Here is a 16083-nt window from a genome sequence, read left to right on the forward strand (position 1 = left end):
TGAGTTTAGGAAATACTATTGGTTTCCAATTGTTATTTGGTTTTTTGGCATTAATGTTCTCTATAAATAGGTGGGTTGACAAACTACACAAGAGACACACAAGAGATACACAAGGGCATCGTGTAGTCTTATACATGGGGTGTGAGAGAGGATTCTTGGGAGATGAGAGATGATATACAAGGGTTGGGCTTGGGTTCAAGTTGTATTCTTGTATAGGGTTTTCCTCTCATAATAAAGAACAGGTTTCTCTCCGTGGACGTAGGCTCAATGGTGGAGTCGAACCACGTCAAATATTGTGTGTCGTCTATCTTTCATGCTTGTGGCTTGTTCCTTATTAAATTGTTGTGCACTTGATATCTCAATAGTTGTTTATTCCGCGCTTGGATCCTAACAAAGTAGCATAAGCAAGAGTTCATGGAGTTTCACATATTGTCTATGATTAACAGCTAAGATTGACAATATAAAGATGAACTTCATGGCTTCATTGAATTAAATACTTGATGACTCAAAACTACTGATGGTTCATAGAATGTACTTAACAATAAGGCTCGTATAGGAAGAGGCACTGGGCACAAGAGCTAAGAATTTTACAAGTAAAAACTGCTTCAACATCTATTTCTCCAAATGTCAAACATTTCATCTCATCTATTTCTTTGAACATCAATGCTGCACAATTTTACTCCATAAATCAAATAAGAACAATCTCACAGTTTTTGAATGCCTTGAGAACTTCATTATCTTCTTGCGAGCAGATAAGGGCCATTCCTTTTGCATTTTTGTTCTTGAAGTGTGTATGAACACTTTTTTAACAGAGGTCCATGCTTCAGAAGATGTCTTACTGTCTCAAACTCATCTTAATACCCACAGAAATTTTTTATTTCAACTTCCCTAAGATGTTGATTTAAACACAGTGGTTTGTCTTCAGCACCAGAATGGAGGGCTTCATCAACAGGTATTCTGCCTTTCCCCTGATTTAAAAAATATAGAAAACCCAAAAAATGAAACTTGATTACCAGTTCTTGTGGTTGTCTCTCATCAGTTGAAAAAATGAAAAAGGACAAAATCATGATCACTTTTCCTTTCTAAGAATCTTAGTTAAATCCTGACTCACCATGTCAAAAACTAGCATTTTCAAATAGTAGAATCACTACTAAATTTCTAGTGCTAGCCCAGGTTGCTGTAAACTCCAAATGCATCAAACTTAGAAATTCAGGAAGCAACACAATCTGCAAAAGGGGAAAACTTCACATGATAGAAAAAGCAAGAGTCATTCCAGTTTTTAGAAAATATATGTAGAAAAAAGACATGAAATCCTGAAAATTCCAGTGAACCTAACACACTCAGAAGTCAAAGAACATACCAGTCCATGTTCCCAATATACACGAAGAGACTTTACATTGCACATTTCAGCAATGAACTGACAAAACTCTGGAGCCTCAAGCTCATAAGTTTGCTTCATATATATGAAAGATAGATTAGCTTTTAGCAAGGACCTGAGCATGCAATTTGAGCCGATTAATGGAGTTGCACAACATGTATACTTCAGACACTTAAGATGGGGGTATTAAGAACAACCTATCCAGAACCAGATTCGAAGTCCACACCAACATTTTCAGGCAAGGACTGTTGATATTAATTGATCCAACATCACAAAATTCTACGCCATAAATCTGCAATTCATCAAGCAATGGCAAGATTGATGCAAATGCCCAATCTGTATTATCTCCTAGTACTGTCAAATGTTCCAAATTCAGATTCGGTAAGCAAAACAGTTTTGGACCCTTCAGACCAACATTTCCACTTAATTTCAAAACTACAAGAGTTTTACCAGTAAAGATTTCAGATGGAAAGACGACGTTCTCAAAAAAGATTGATATAACCATCAACCCTGATGTCAAGAACCCGAACATTGCGCTAAAGCACTGAAGATATGCACAAGCCAAGCACAAAAATTTGGCATAAAGCTGGCTTTAGACATCCGAATCTAAGATGGAACTCTCTTACAACAGAAGTTGATTCGCGGTTCATAAGTAGTCTATTAATAAAGCCTATAAACCTCTTTACTGATTCCACTATCTTCTCATAATTGACATTGTTATTGTCTTTTCCTCATTGTGGAGGATATATAAGCATAGAACCATCAAGGTCAATTTCGGGAACATGAAAGAAAATGTACCTCCATCTGGTGGACAAAATGGATGTGGAGGCTACTAATTTTGTGGGAAGAAATGAGAGAATGTGACAGAGGATGCCATCCGGCAGGGCACTGATACAATCTTCTTGACAATCATCATCCGGGCTTGAAGGGGAAAGCTTGGCCTTCTTGACTGTGTTTTCATGGCTGCTTTTTCAGGTGTGTTCTGATCATTTAGAGGAAAGGAGCTAGCTATAAAGCATTTGGGGTTTTGATCATCAGTTGGGCTTACTACTAGGAGGTTGCAGATGATCTACCATGGAAGCAAATGCCACTTTTACCATGTCCAAAAGCATTTTCCCTTTTTAGAAAACCAAGCCATTGTCCATTGTCCATTATTCTTATATTCCAGAACACAAAATACTAATTTGTTTGTTTACTTTTTTGGTAGGAACGCTTGGAATGCTTCCATTTACGGTCTAATGCAGAATTTTGGTAGAAGAATAAATAGCCGTGTTTTGGAGAAAAGAAAGGTAACAAAAATCTCTCTATTGACCGTTTACACTAGGTGAAGCTTCAGTGACGTTCGAAGGAGAGAATTTTTTAACATTAGTTGGAATCATTTTTCAAGGATGACAAAATGACAAAACAAATTCATAGGTGCTGGATTATTTTTAGGGAAAGTTTCAGAAACCTCCCTTGAGGTTTTAACAATTTCATTTAGCTTCCTCAAAGTTTTAAAAATTACACATACTTCTCTTATCATTTAAAATGATAATAATACCCTTAAATATTTTAATGGAATTCGCTTGTTTGGTATGCTTATACGTAGAATGACTTTTTAAACTTATTTTTCATTCTTTTTCCTTCTTATTCCTTTTTTCAAAAATTTTTTTGCCAATAAAACTATAGAGCTAGCACTATTATCTCTAGTTTTTATTGTAACAAAATATCGAACTAGTGATTTTTTTATGAGTTAACTTATATGTAATCCAATGCTTTTGCTAATCTTTGTTTTCTATTTTTTGGTATTAAAGTTAACAATAAATCAAAAAGAATTATATAATTCCCAAAACCAAAATAAACCCAAAACCGCAGCTAAATTATGATAATCCCACTACTCGAAAAATTAATAAACTCTAAATGAATTATTTCAACATTTTCTTTTCTATCTTATAAATATAAATTTATAATAAAATACTATCAAAAGTATTCTATCATAGTGATAAAATTATTATTATAGTTGTTTATCAAATAGTAGGTATGGACATGAAAAATTTGGCATCTTTTCCTTATAACTATACTAGATAATCTTATAATTGTACAGGAAAATAAATTAAAACTCATTACACAAGAGCATTTTTGGGTATTCATTCAAAAATTTGACCAAATCAATATTATTTTAAGGTTTTGTTGCGAAAACCATCAAATCAAGGGAGGTAGGTGTAATTTTCCAAATTTAAGGGGAGCTCAGTGAAATTGTCAGAAACCTCGAGGGAGGTTTCTTAAATTATCCCTTGTTTTTATCAAATAGAGAGACTTATTCACACTTAGAAAATTCCCACCAGACAGACAATTCACACCAGATTTGAGCCTCAAATTTCTTCTTCAGGGAGGCATTTATGACAATATTTAGATTATTTATTTGAATGGATACCAGTATTAAAACAAATGTTGTAGAATACCTTAAACAATCATTCATATTTTATCTCAAAAAGGTAAAATGTAATCAAAGAAAGTACGTATTGCACAAGTTTCCTATACTAGTTTTCTGTTGTTACTAGTCGTTGAGAACAAGCCCATAATACTTGGCTACCATATGATATGGCTTCTTTGCCCCTCTCAATGGGAGAGAAAATTTCCCATGCTTTTACTCTCTAGTCGTCAAACCCAAAATTCTAGACTACTACTCTATGGAATAGTTTCTTTGCCCCTTTCAGTGGAGAGAAAATTTGCTATCCTTCTACAATCGTTGTGTTTTTTTTTTCCCTTTAAGCAACTGTCTACATTTATTGTGTTTTTAATGTCTACACTCGTCGTTTTAATGTCTACATTCATTCTTATAGTGGCTTAATTGAAGAAAATACTTGATATATCTCATGTCAGATTAAAAGACCTGATACTTCATAGAAAGGACTCAAAAGCAAGGCATCTAGAGGAAGAAACATTCGCCACAGTAGACAAACAATTCTACAATAGAAAGCTGCTTCAACATCTATTCATCAAAAAAGCCACATATTCGATCTCCTCTACCCCTTTGAATATCTATAGTGCACCATTCTACTCCACAAGCTAAATGAGCGCAATCTCACAATTTCTTGAGCATCTTGACAACTCCATTAACTTCTTGCGGGTTGATGAGGACCATTTAGTTGGGGAAGTTCTTGAATGATATATAGTCATCTTCTGTAACCCGGCCCCATGCTTCAAGAAGTAGCTTACTATCTCAAAGCCGAGTTGGTGAGATTCCACGAATTCCATTATTCTCACTTCCCTCAGATGCTGACTCAAACAATGAGGTTTCTCTATAGCACCACAGTGGAGGTGTATACCAGAGGCCATATCAAATTGACGCTGATTTAAAAGAAAAAAGGAGAGAATGCTTGAAAATTAGTTTGCTTGGTTTAGTTTATCAGTCTAAAATACAAAATGCCAAAACCAACATTGATTTTTCCTTAATTCAGATCCTAACTCACCATTAATTCAAAAACTAGCATCTCCAAATTTGGCGCACTCCACAGTAGAATCTCCAAGAATTCCCAACTTCCAATCCAAGTCCATTTAAGCACCAAATGCGTCAAATTTAGAAATTCAGGCAACAAATGATCTTCCCTGAGGAGAGACTTTTCACATCACAGAAAAAGCAAAAGTCATTCCAACCTCTTACTATATAGGATATGAAATCCTGAACAAGCCCGGTGACATAAAAGACATGCAATAAGTCAAAGAAACTACCTCCAAAGAGCACCCTCTTAGATCAAGATGTTTTACATTGCAAAGTTGACCAAAAAGTTGGCAAAGCTCGTGAGCCAAGTGCTCGGGTAATGCATCCGGATATTCACAACGCAGATCAGCTTTCGTTAAAAACTTGAACTTGCAATTTGAGCTGAGTATGCTTTCATAAAATCTGTACTCCAAACACTCGAGCTTTGGGGTGTTAAGAACAACCTTGTCCTTTTCCGATGCCCACACCAACTTTGTCAGCGAAGGGAGGTTGATATCAACTAAGCCAACATCACAAAAAATTACCAGATCAATCCTTAAATCATCAAGCAATGGGCAATTCCATTTGAGCGTCGAACCTGTACTATCTCCTAGCAGTGTCAGAGTGTCCAAATGCAAGACTCTAAGATTCGGCAAGCAAAGCAATTTTGGAACCTTCAGGCTAACATTTCCGTCTAATTTCAAGACTACAAGAGTCTCGCAAGTTAAAATTTCAGATGGAAAGACTTCAGGTCCCCAAAACTCACCACCATAAAATTTGACCCGCACGTCAATAACTTGAACATTGCGCGAAAGCACAGAAGATAACCATGAACGAACCACAATAGTTTGGTCAGTCAGGCATCCACACCCACAGCTAAAATGAAACTCACTTAGAGGCGACTCACGATGCATAACTAGTCTGTCAACAAAGTCTATGAATTTCTCCTCTAACTCCCCCATCACATCATGATAGCAATCATCAGATTCATCGCCTCTAAACCTTCTAGTATTAACAAGCTCATAATCATCAAGGTCAATTTTGGGAAGATCCAAGAAAATGTACCTCCATCTAGTGGATAAAATGGAAGTGGAGGCTGCCTCTTTGGTCCGAAGAAATGAGAGAATGTTGAAGAGTATGTGGTCTGGCAAGGCACTGAATCGATCTTCTTTACAATTATCATCTGCGCTTGCTGGGGAAAGATTGGCCTTGATGGGCTCCGTTCTCATGGCTGATTTTTCGGATGGGTTTTGATCATGTTGGGGAAAGAAGCTAGCTTTCAAGCATTTGGGGTTTCGTTCTGCCATGGCGCTGGAGTGATGGACTTACTTGTAGTTTTTCAGAAGATCCGCCATGGAAGCAGGGTTTCAGGGGTTCTGGGATTTTGCAAGGAAGGGAGGGTGACTTTGGCCACTGGCTACTGTACTTTAGCTGCCAAGTGACGAAAGCAAAACAATAGGAATCACTGTGGTGCAAAGCTGAGTCATCTATGCAAATCATTTTTGGCCACTGGCTACTGTACTTTAGCTGCCAAGTGACGAAAGCCAACAAAAGGGTGCATCTATGGTGCAGAGTTGAGTAGGGCGTAACTGAAACAAGTTAAATCAAACATTCTAATCTTCGAACTTGTTTGATTATTTACATTTAAAATTTAACTTATTTATTTACTAAATAGACATTGAACGAGATTTTTATTAAATATTATTGAATATAAAATAATTTTAATTAATTTTAATTTAACTAATTATCAAATTAAGTTCAAACGAACTCAAATGCTATTCAATTTTGATTGAATCAGATAATAAATTAAACTCAAATGAATTCTTGCTAAGTCGAACTTGACGTGAGTACGTAAATAATTTAGTTCATTTCTCATTTCTAGAGCTGAGTCATTTGTGCATAGGAAGAAAATTAAAGGAAGAGGAAAACACGTCACTAAGGGCGCTGCATATAACCGGTGTTGTACAAGGGGCCCACAGTGTTTGAGCCATTGTATTACGGGGAATCAATGTAGGCCCCAATACGATTCGTGGGCGTTTTCCAAACACCTAAGAATTTAATTCATAAATTAGCTCTTGGAGACCTATGTTTTCAGACTCGGATCGGGTATCGACTCGGCCGAGCTTAAGGATCAAGGGTCAATAGGTTCGATCGGGGTTGAACTGGATAATGTCATAAATAAAAATTATTTAAAAATTAAAATATTGTATATAAAATACCTAAAAGTATGTTAATATTAATAAAGATATATTCATATATATTTGATATTTCAAATATATTTAACAAGAAAATACAAAGAAATCAGAATGATCAAGTAGCAATTTATATTATTTAATGAACATTAACCAGTTTAGAATTAAAATTATGGATTTGATTGAAAAATAACATCATACTTTAGGATAACATTTATAAAGTATGAAATATTTGAGATATATTAATAAGTTTTAACAATTTAGGGGTCAAAACATAATATTGAAAAAGTTTGACCTTTTTTAAAAAAATGCTCTGATTGAACCGATTTTTTTCGATCAAACCCGGGTTTTGACCGGATTTGACAGGGTTTTTAGTCTTCCGGTTTTGAAGAACAATTCGAACCGAACACTTGGCCAATTTTCGATTTGATCGGTTGGACCGGCGGGTCCGATCCAAGGTTAAAAACACAGTTGGAGGCCAATTTTTTTTTTAATAACCCAGAGACCAAATTGGCGCCCAATAAATTAGGAATGATGGGATGAAAAAGAATTTTTCAAAAAATATAATTACTTGAGGGTACGTGGATGTGCAAAAATAAATAGTTGAATCGAAGTTGGAATAAACCAGGAGATAAATAACTATTTATATGGAACTGAAACTTGTATAAATTATAAAATGCAATACGTAAATTATTTTGTAAAACTGATATGCATGACGACAAATCAACATTCTTAAGTTGTAAAGGTGTACTTAACGACAGAGATGGACTAGAGAATTATGATGGTTTAAGTATAATTGTTAGTTGTCATAAATGTAAGTGACAAAGTGATCTTCAAACCAAAATCGAAAATCGTAAATGAGTAATTATAAATATAATTGACAAAGTGACTTTCAAACCGAAATTGAAACTGTGGGTGAGTAATCACAAACACAATTGACAAGTGAATTTTAAACTCTAATCGAGATTGTAGATGAGTAATCATAAGCATAATTGACATAGTAGATTTCACGTTAATTAATTTTCTTTTAAATGAGTGATCCATGTTCCATGAGTCCTTAAACTAGTCGTGAGGTTAGTAGGTTATTTTCTGATTTTTTGAAATTTTTTTACAATTTCATTGCACAGCATGTGACAGCAGGTGAGTTTTTTGAGTAGGAATTTAAAAAAAAAAAAATTCATCATGTGCACAAAATGTGCTTAAATATTATAATATTGGATACCAAATTTATTTTCATCCAAAATTTAGGTATTAAAATTACTCAATGGTCCAAGTTTGGATACCAAAACCGCATTTTACTCTTTTCAGTGAAATGCATTTTACTCTTTCAAAAATTTTTCTAACTTACCACGTGAAGACAATCACACTCATTAACCAAACCTTTTAACGTAACTTACTAATCTCCCCATTAATTGACACTTCTGTTGATTGTGGGTGGGTGCCATGTGGACCCACGTCTCCATGACAACTGAAATTTGAGATAAACTAATAAGTAAACCTCCATTTTAGGTGTCTCATGCTTTTCGTTCACCTTGGCCCCAAAAACATTAGACACAAATACTTGATTTTATCCGACAAATATCTACTATTTTAGCCATTTAACAACATAGTAATATATATAAGGCTAATTACTTAGAATATAGGTTAAAAAAAGAAAAGTCAGACACTTATTGGTCAGACACAGGGTGCGTACAAATCTTTGGGTGCCGGGATGACACAGCCTGGCACCTGACAGCAAAAATTTTTTTTTAAAAAAAATATGGCAAACGTCAGCCCGGCACCTAACATCGAAATTTTTTTTAAAAAAGATGGCAGGTTCCGGGCTGACACAAAAAAATTGTCAGGTGCCGGGCTATGTCAACCCGGTACCTGACCGGATTTTTTCCCGGCCTCTGTTAGCCGGCAGCGCATAAAAAACCAAAAAAAAAAAAAAAAAAAAGTGTAATTGAATAGCTATATAAGTTGACCAACAAAAAGGCTGTCCGCAAGTAACAAAAAATTCTTAGCGTACGTTAACAATAATAACACCTCGTGACTCCAACTTTCGCACTACAGAATTCCTAGTCTTGAAACAAAATTCAGCACTTAGGGTTTTTTGGTGAACCCACAGGGGAAATAACAGCAGAGGGTGGCAAGGGAGGAATATGAATGGTTCAGGGTAACTCTTAACATCCGCGAGAGTCGAGTAACTCTCTGAAAAGGGGCTCAACTTTTGGACAATGAAAAAATAATATCACGAAAAAGTATTAGAAGCATTTGTTAAGGGTGCGGAGCAACTTTAAAGTGATGGTTTTTAGTCTTGTTAGGTCATTGGACATTGAAGATCATGAATCCATGATCAGGCAGGAGGACGCTACTTTTGATGATTTGGACCTATTACAAATTGAGCATAAGAAATAGGCGTCAATCATAATTATTTTCCTTAAAATATATATCATTTTTCACTTTAGCTCCTAACAACTTTTTTGTCTCGCTTTATCCTGCATTGGACACAATTATACCTATACTATTGTAAACTCTTTTTTCTCTGGCATTTTTTTCTTCCCCTTTTGTGCTCTTATATTTTCTTTGCCACTTTATTGTTTCTTTAAATCTTCTTCTTTTTCACAAAAATTTTCATCTTAATGATTGAAATTGAAAAAGAAGAATTGTAGAGTTCTATCTTTTCCTTAAATGATTAAAAAAATACTCAAATCACTTTGCTTAAAATACAATTATCTAGTATTCATATTCTTTTAATTTTGAATTTTCCTCTTTCCTTTATAGTTTCTCATTTTATTCTCAAGAAAATATCGTAAGATGAAATTGTGATATGATTAGTAATTATCAATTGTAATTTGTGACAGGTGGCATCAAACAAAAGATCAAAATTAGTTTTAATGCCTTTTAAATCTGAACCCAGAAATGCAATTACAAAATGAAAATAAAAATTTTTATTAAGATGAATTTTTGTATTGTAAAGGATGAAAGATAGAAGAAAGAGAAAAAAGAATAAAATAGATGAAAAAAGGAAGGGTAATTGAAGGTAAAAGGAAAAAGGTAAATGAAAAATCAAAATATGGGAAGAGTTATTTCATTGTATAGGGGGTTAAGTGAGCAAAAATAAAAATTACGAGGGTAAAGTGAGAAATGAGATATATGTTATTGGAATTAATTGTAATTAACTGTAACATTTTAGATTTTGTATTCATTCTCGTGTTGGTACTTGTATTGAATTTCTGCACTTTACCAATGGAACATAATGCATACTAATAGAACATCTATTTAAGTTCTGAATTTTTTTCCTAGTTTGTATTGTGAGGATAATGTCATAAATCTCCTATACAAAAAAAAAATCAAAAAACCAAAACAAGAAAAAAAAGTTTAATAAAAAACTAGCTCGACCTGAAGTACTAAATCTGACAGTCTTTTAAGTTAATTAATTTACATTTCAAAGTTGAAACGTAAGAAAAAGATGAAAATAGATTTGTGCAAAATCACTAATAACTCCTATAGGATGTTAAACTAAGAAAAGGTTTTTCAAACAAAATATCCCATTCATTTTGTAATAAGATGCAGTTGTCAAATTGCTGAAAAATAATTTGTTAGAATTATTATGTAATTTTTAATGTTTACTATAATTTTATAAATATAAATTTATTGTGCAATATAAAAAGAAAAAAGGACCGAAAAAAGAAGAAAAAATGCATAACGTGACATGGTGAAATGGTTAAGTATAAATATAACGATAAGCATTCAAATAATAAAAGGTTAAAATAACGCTAAATCTCCATATTAAAATATTTGATATTTAACAAACATGTACTGAAAATGATCATATCAACGCCCGATGTGCCTTTTGCCCTTGCCCTTGCCTCTATCACCGGTGCCCCTTTTGCCCTTGCCTTTATCATTTCCTTAGCCATACATATGCCTCCGTATTTAGGGAGAAAATCACATTCATGAAGTTCTCATACCTACGTGTCTAATTCGCCACACTAGCGCCGAACATCAGGCTTTTAAGTCCAATAGACATCGTAAAATAACATCAAGAGGGAATTAATTTACCTATGATCGGTGGAACATGAAAATATATTTAATTTTTAAGGGTTAAGAGACAATTTACCTTTCATTCTTGAATTTTTGTGTGAAATTGCTCCGAATATGAATCAAACAGAATCGGTGCACCCCTAATGGCTCCTGCCACTCTTCGAGTGTACGCATTGCATTAATGATGCCATGGTGACGATCAGATATAATACATATATTCTGCACATCACCACACACGTGAATGCGTAATAGTCTCATGAACCAAGGCCAATTCCGATTATTCTCCTTATCAACTAGGGCATATGCCAGTGGAAACTTTGAGTTATTAGCATCAAAACCTATGGCGACAAGAAGTTTTCCTCGATAAGGTCCTTTCAAAAAGGTACCATCTACACATATGACCGGTTTTAGATAGCGGAAGGCTTGGATGGCAGGCGCAAATGCCCAAAATATATAATCAAAAATAATATTGGAAGGGGTACTCAATGGATGATGATCCCACACAACTACCGTACCCGGATTGGACCTTCGTAACTCCTGAATATACGTGGGCAGCTGTGATATGGATGTCAGCCAATCCCCATATAATATATCAATGGCACGGCGTCTAACATACCAAGCTTTCTTGTAAGACACATCGCAATGAAACTCCTGTTTCACTGATGCTTGAATTTCCTTGATTTTATACACTGGACCATTCATAATATGGGGAATAATATGTTCGGCAATTATGTCGCTACTCAATCCACGGTGGTCATTATTATAACAAACACGGATGCAGGTATGAGCATCAGCAAGTGTGACAATCATCCACATGTTGTGCGAGCTACGCAAGGTTGCACGAAGCTGCCAATGACACGGGGGTACGGAGTTACGAGCCCGACAACGAACATACCAAGTTGTTGGCATGCTCTCACGAACTTTGAACTCCCTATTCTCCTTTATGGACCACAATTTCATAGCTCTTTTGACATGCTCCTTTGTTTTCGAACAGTTGACTTAATTCTAAATCTTTGGTGTGTTTATTCCACAGCTTTAACCTCTCAACTCGCCCAACATCAAGGGGGTCATAATTCAATGCAATGTCAACACCAGCTTCATAACGCAGTTGTGGTCCCTCAATATTTATCCAAGGAGCATTGCGACCCATGTCATCATGGGTCGTAGTTGGAAGATCTGAATACCCATCTTATCGATCGGTATCATGTTAGTGGTTCTCATCATCGAAACCACTAAGATTGGACTCCGGTTCGGAGTCCATGTCAACATCGACAAACTGAATGTCAGTAGATGGTAGAGCATCAAACATCGGAGCTGATTCAATATCCGCACATCGAGTTTGAAATGTTGAGGTGTGCACTATCGGTTAACCACTTGTACTTGAAGGATCATTATTACTCCGCCGACCATTACCTCTTATTCGCCCTCTATGCCTTGGTTGAACATCACCTACATCTAATTGGATCATTTGACTCTCAAAAAGGCCAACTGACTGGAATAAAGATATGTGTTCCGAACTACTATCACCTCGCTCAGGATTAGCACTTACAATTGGGAAAATTTGGGAATCATCCTCTTGTAAATGAAAGGCCTCCTCAATCTCCACATATATTTTGGTTGCAAGTTTACTACCAGATTGTAAGTAGTACAGTCCGGCAACTCCATTCTCATTCACCAAAGGCATTGCACCAAACTTGCCATTTTGGAGGTAACTCCGATATATCAAACTAATCTTATAGCGATTCCGATCTAAACCCAGAATATTGTATATTTTGTCTACCAAATCATCATAACCTACCATCTCTGTAAGGAACAACACTTTTTTCGGTATAGGGGGATCATATGAAATTGACCCTCCTTCGTATATAATTTTTCCTCCCCAATATACTTGAATCACCAAGCAATTATCACTTGACATGTTATACCTATTAGAGACGAGTGCTGATAGCATTTTAAAACCCCATTAATATGCTTATTTGAATAATTAATTAATTGAATCAAATATATATAATTTATAACAAATAAATAAATAATTGCGATTCTATAATTATAAGAAATAATAACAAATAATAAAACAAATAAAAACAAATAAAGTGTAATTAAATAACAACAAATAATAACAAATAGTATAACAAATAACAACAAATAAAGTGTAATTAAATAGCAACAAATAATAACAAATAACAACAAATAATGCATTATAATTAAATCATTAAATCATTTATAACAAATAAATGAATATTTAATAAATAACAAATTAAACCTAATTCATCACCTTAATTAAATGCATTTAATCGAACCTCTTAAAATTAATTCATTCAATTAATTAAACTAATTAATCCACTAAGCTAATTAAACTAATCATATACTAAATAACATAAACTAATTATCAACTAACTTAACAAATAAAGTGAATTGCATTAAACTAATATCACTAGTTTCGAAATTAAGCTATGCTAATTACATTAATTTTATGTATTTATTTTACTAGCATGGGTATTATTTCAAATACTTAAATTGCCTCGACTAAATGGCTATCTTAATCAAAACTCAATACATAAATTCATTCAATTAATTAACCTCACCAAATACATCTAAATTCATTTAATCGTACCTCTTAAAATTAATTCATTCAATTAATTAAACTAATTAATCCACTAAACTAATTAAACTAATCATATACTAAATAACATAAACTAATTATCAACTAACTTGCATAATAGAGTGAATTGCATTAAACTAATAACACTAATGTCATTAATTAAGTTATGCTAAATACATCAATTTTATGTATTGAATTTAATAAATATACCAATTCTTTCAATTACTTAAATAACCCGAACTAATTAACAAGTTTTCATAATCATAATTCAATACTACATAAATTACATCTACATTCATTTAATTAGTCTCTTTAAATTAATCCATTAAACAAATTTAAACAACTAATTAAACTACTTAAACTAATTCTATCGCTAAACTAATTCAACTAAGCATGTACCGTGTTATTAAACTAATATTAGCTAACTTATGTAAAAAGTAAATTACATTATTTGTATACAACTATTCTACAATAAATTAAATATTTATTTAATAACATAATATAACAATAACATAAAATATTTATCACCAATTAACTAACATAATATAAAAATTATAACAACTTTCATATAATACAGATCACTAACCTCTTTCAAACTATTCGTATTTAAAAAATTGATTGCCTTGTTAGCACCATTAGTAGTCAGCACGGCGACCTTAACATAAGTACCGTAATTAATTAGCACGGCAGTATCGCAATTAATTAGCACGACGGTCTTAGCAAAAATGCAATACCAAGAGGCACTCACCAATTCTACCGGCGAACAAGGCAATATCCAAAGACACCAAGGGGGACAAGGCAATAATCACAGACACTCGCGATTCTGGCGGAGTTTCGGCAGAATCAGGCACTTTCGGCTCTGGCGGAACTTTGGCCAATTCTGTAGGTCAGTCAAGTGAATCTATTGAAAGGGAGATAGAGAAGGGAGAGCTTAGAAATAAGGAAATGAGGTGTGGGGTGAAGTTTAGCTCTGGGTTCGTTTATACAGACAGTCCGAAAAACATTTGTTCACGGATGTTGAAGCAAATTCACTTTAGTCACGTGATTGCAGCCTTTTTTTTTTTTGGTCCGTAGCAAGCCACGGGATGCTAAGCTGAGTCGCCAGCTAAGAATTCTTAGCTCGCACACTTATTGGCAGACTTATTGGTCTGACAGCTTTGGGAATTCTGTAGCTCTACCAGCTTTTTAGAAATAATTAGGTCATGTCAGCCCCGCACCTGACATCTTTTTAAAAAATATTCGGTGCTGACACAGCCCGACACCTACCCTCCTTTTTTTTTTTAAAAAATTTTGCTGTCACAGTCCGGCACCCATAGATTTGTATGCACCTTGTGTCAGATCAATAAGTGTCTGACTTTTTTTTTTTAACCTATATTCTAAGTAATTAGCCTATATATAAAGACCATTTTTTTTTGCCAAAAATATACGGACTATATTCAAGCGATCTATTTCTGATGGATCCCATTGCCCTCACTATGACGGTCTTTGGCCATTCATACCATTATTGAGATCCTCTCAATTATTTTTTTTCTCCATTTATCTATCCATTTTTTTAAACATTTATGCAACTAAAAACTTTGCACAATAATCTGTTTGTGTGAATAATTTTATTTCCAAGAGTAGATCAACATGCTTAAAAATCAAACTCATTTATGAATATTATATTATTCAATTTGCACAAAACATTTTGATGCGACAAAATGGGTCAAAATTATGATAAAGGTTTTAAAGTTTGATCCAGTGGTAAAATTTAATCAATTTAGTTTCAATTTTTGTATATACATTAAACAATTAAAAAATATAATATGGATAGCTTTTTTATTTTCAAAAATAGTATTATAATTGTATTTATTTAGATGCAATGGAGAGAAAATCCTTTCCAATTAATGGAGAATAGCCTAACCCTGCTTCAATGACATGTACCCCTGTCAATATCCATGCTGGCTTCTACAAAACTTACCCCAAATGCTATTTTTATTCAGTATCGTGATTTATAGTTTTTTTTTTGGAAGGATCTTGATTTAATTACAAGCTCTGTTTGGATTGCTAAGTTTTTCAAATACTATTTAAAATTTTTAAAAAGTAGTCTAAATTTTTCTTAATGTTTAAAAAATATCCCAAAATATATTCTAAAACTCTTCTACTCTTAAATATCTCAAAATATTTTCTAAAACTATTCCAAAATATATTAAAAAAATTCTGATATAGTAAAATTTTTCAAAAATACCCTAAAAACCAGCTAAAAACTCTTGATTTATAGTTTAGTTCTCCGGATTTCGTGTCACATCAATGCCAATCGTATTTGTTTATTTGACAGCCTATTAAATGGGTGCTTTTGACGTATGCCGGTTACCTAGGCTCATTCACCTCCCATTAGTGTTGTTAAACTTGGACCGGACCGGCCGGTTCCAACGGTCGAACC

The 16083-nt window shown here is 33.9% G+C and overlaps 1 protein-coding gene and 1 long non-coding RNA gene across 2 annotated transcripts; both read right to left on the minus strand.

Annotated features, from left to right (window-relative positions):
• Positions 1-480: 480 nt before the first annotated feature.
• On the minus strand, positions 481-14712 carry LOC113702445 (uncharacterized). Its single transcript, XR_003451132.2, has 4 exons — positions 14410-14712; positions 14248-14316; positions 1112-1226; positions 481-968 (listed from the first exon to the last, which is right to left on the minus strand). It is a non-coding gene; the product is annotated as an uncharacterized lncRNA (long non-coding RNA).
• Positions 4237-6424, minus strand: LOC113702437 (F-box/LRR-repeat protein At4g14103). Its single transcript, XM_027223653.2, has 3 exons — positions 5090-6424; positions 4831-4977; positions 4237-4708 (listed from the first exon to the last, which is right to left on the minus strand). Exons 1-3 carry the CDS (start codon positions 6143-6145, stop codon positions 4427-4429), a joined length of 1485 nt encoding a protein of 494 aa, XP_027079454.1. The 5' UTR covers positions 6146-6424; the 3' UTR covers positions 4237-4426.
• Positions 14713-16083: the final 1371 nt, after the last annotated feature.

This window comes from Coffea arabica, chromosome 1e (assembly GCF_036785885.1).
Source record: "Coffea arabica cultivar ET-39 chromosome 1e, Coffea Arabica ET-39 HiFi, whole genome shotgun sequence".
Lineage (NCBI taxonomy): Eukaryota > Viridiplantae > Streptophyta > Magnoliopsida > Gentianales > Rubiaceae > Coffea > Coffea arabica.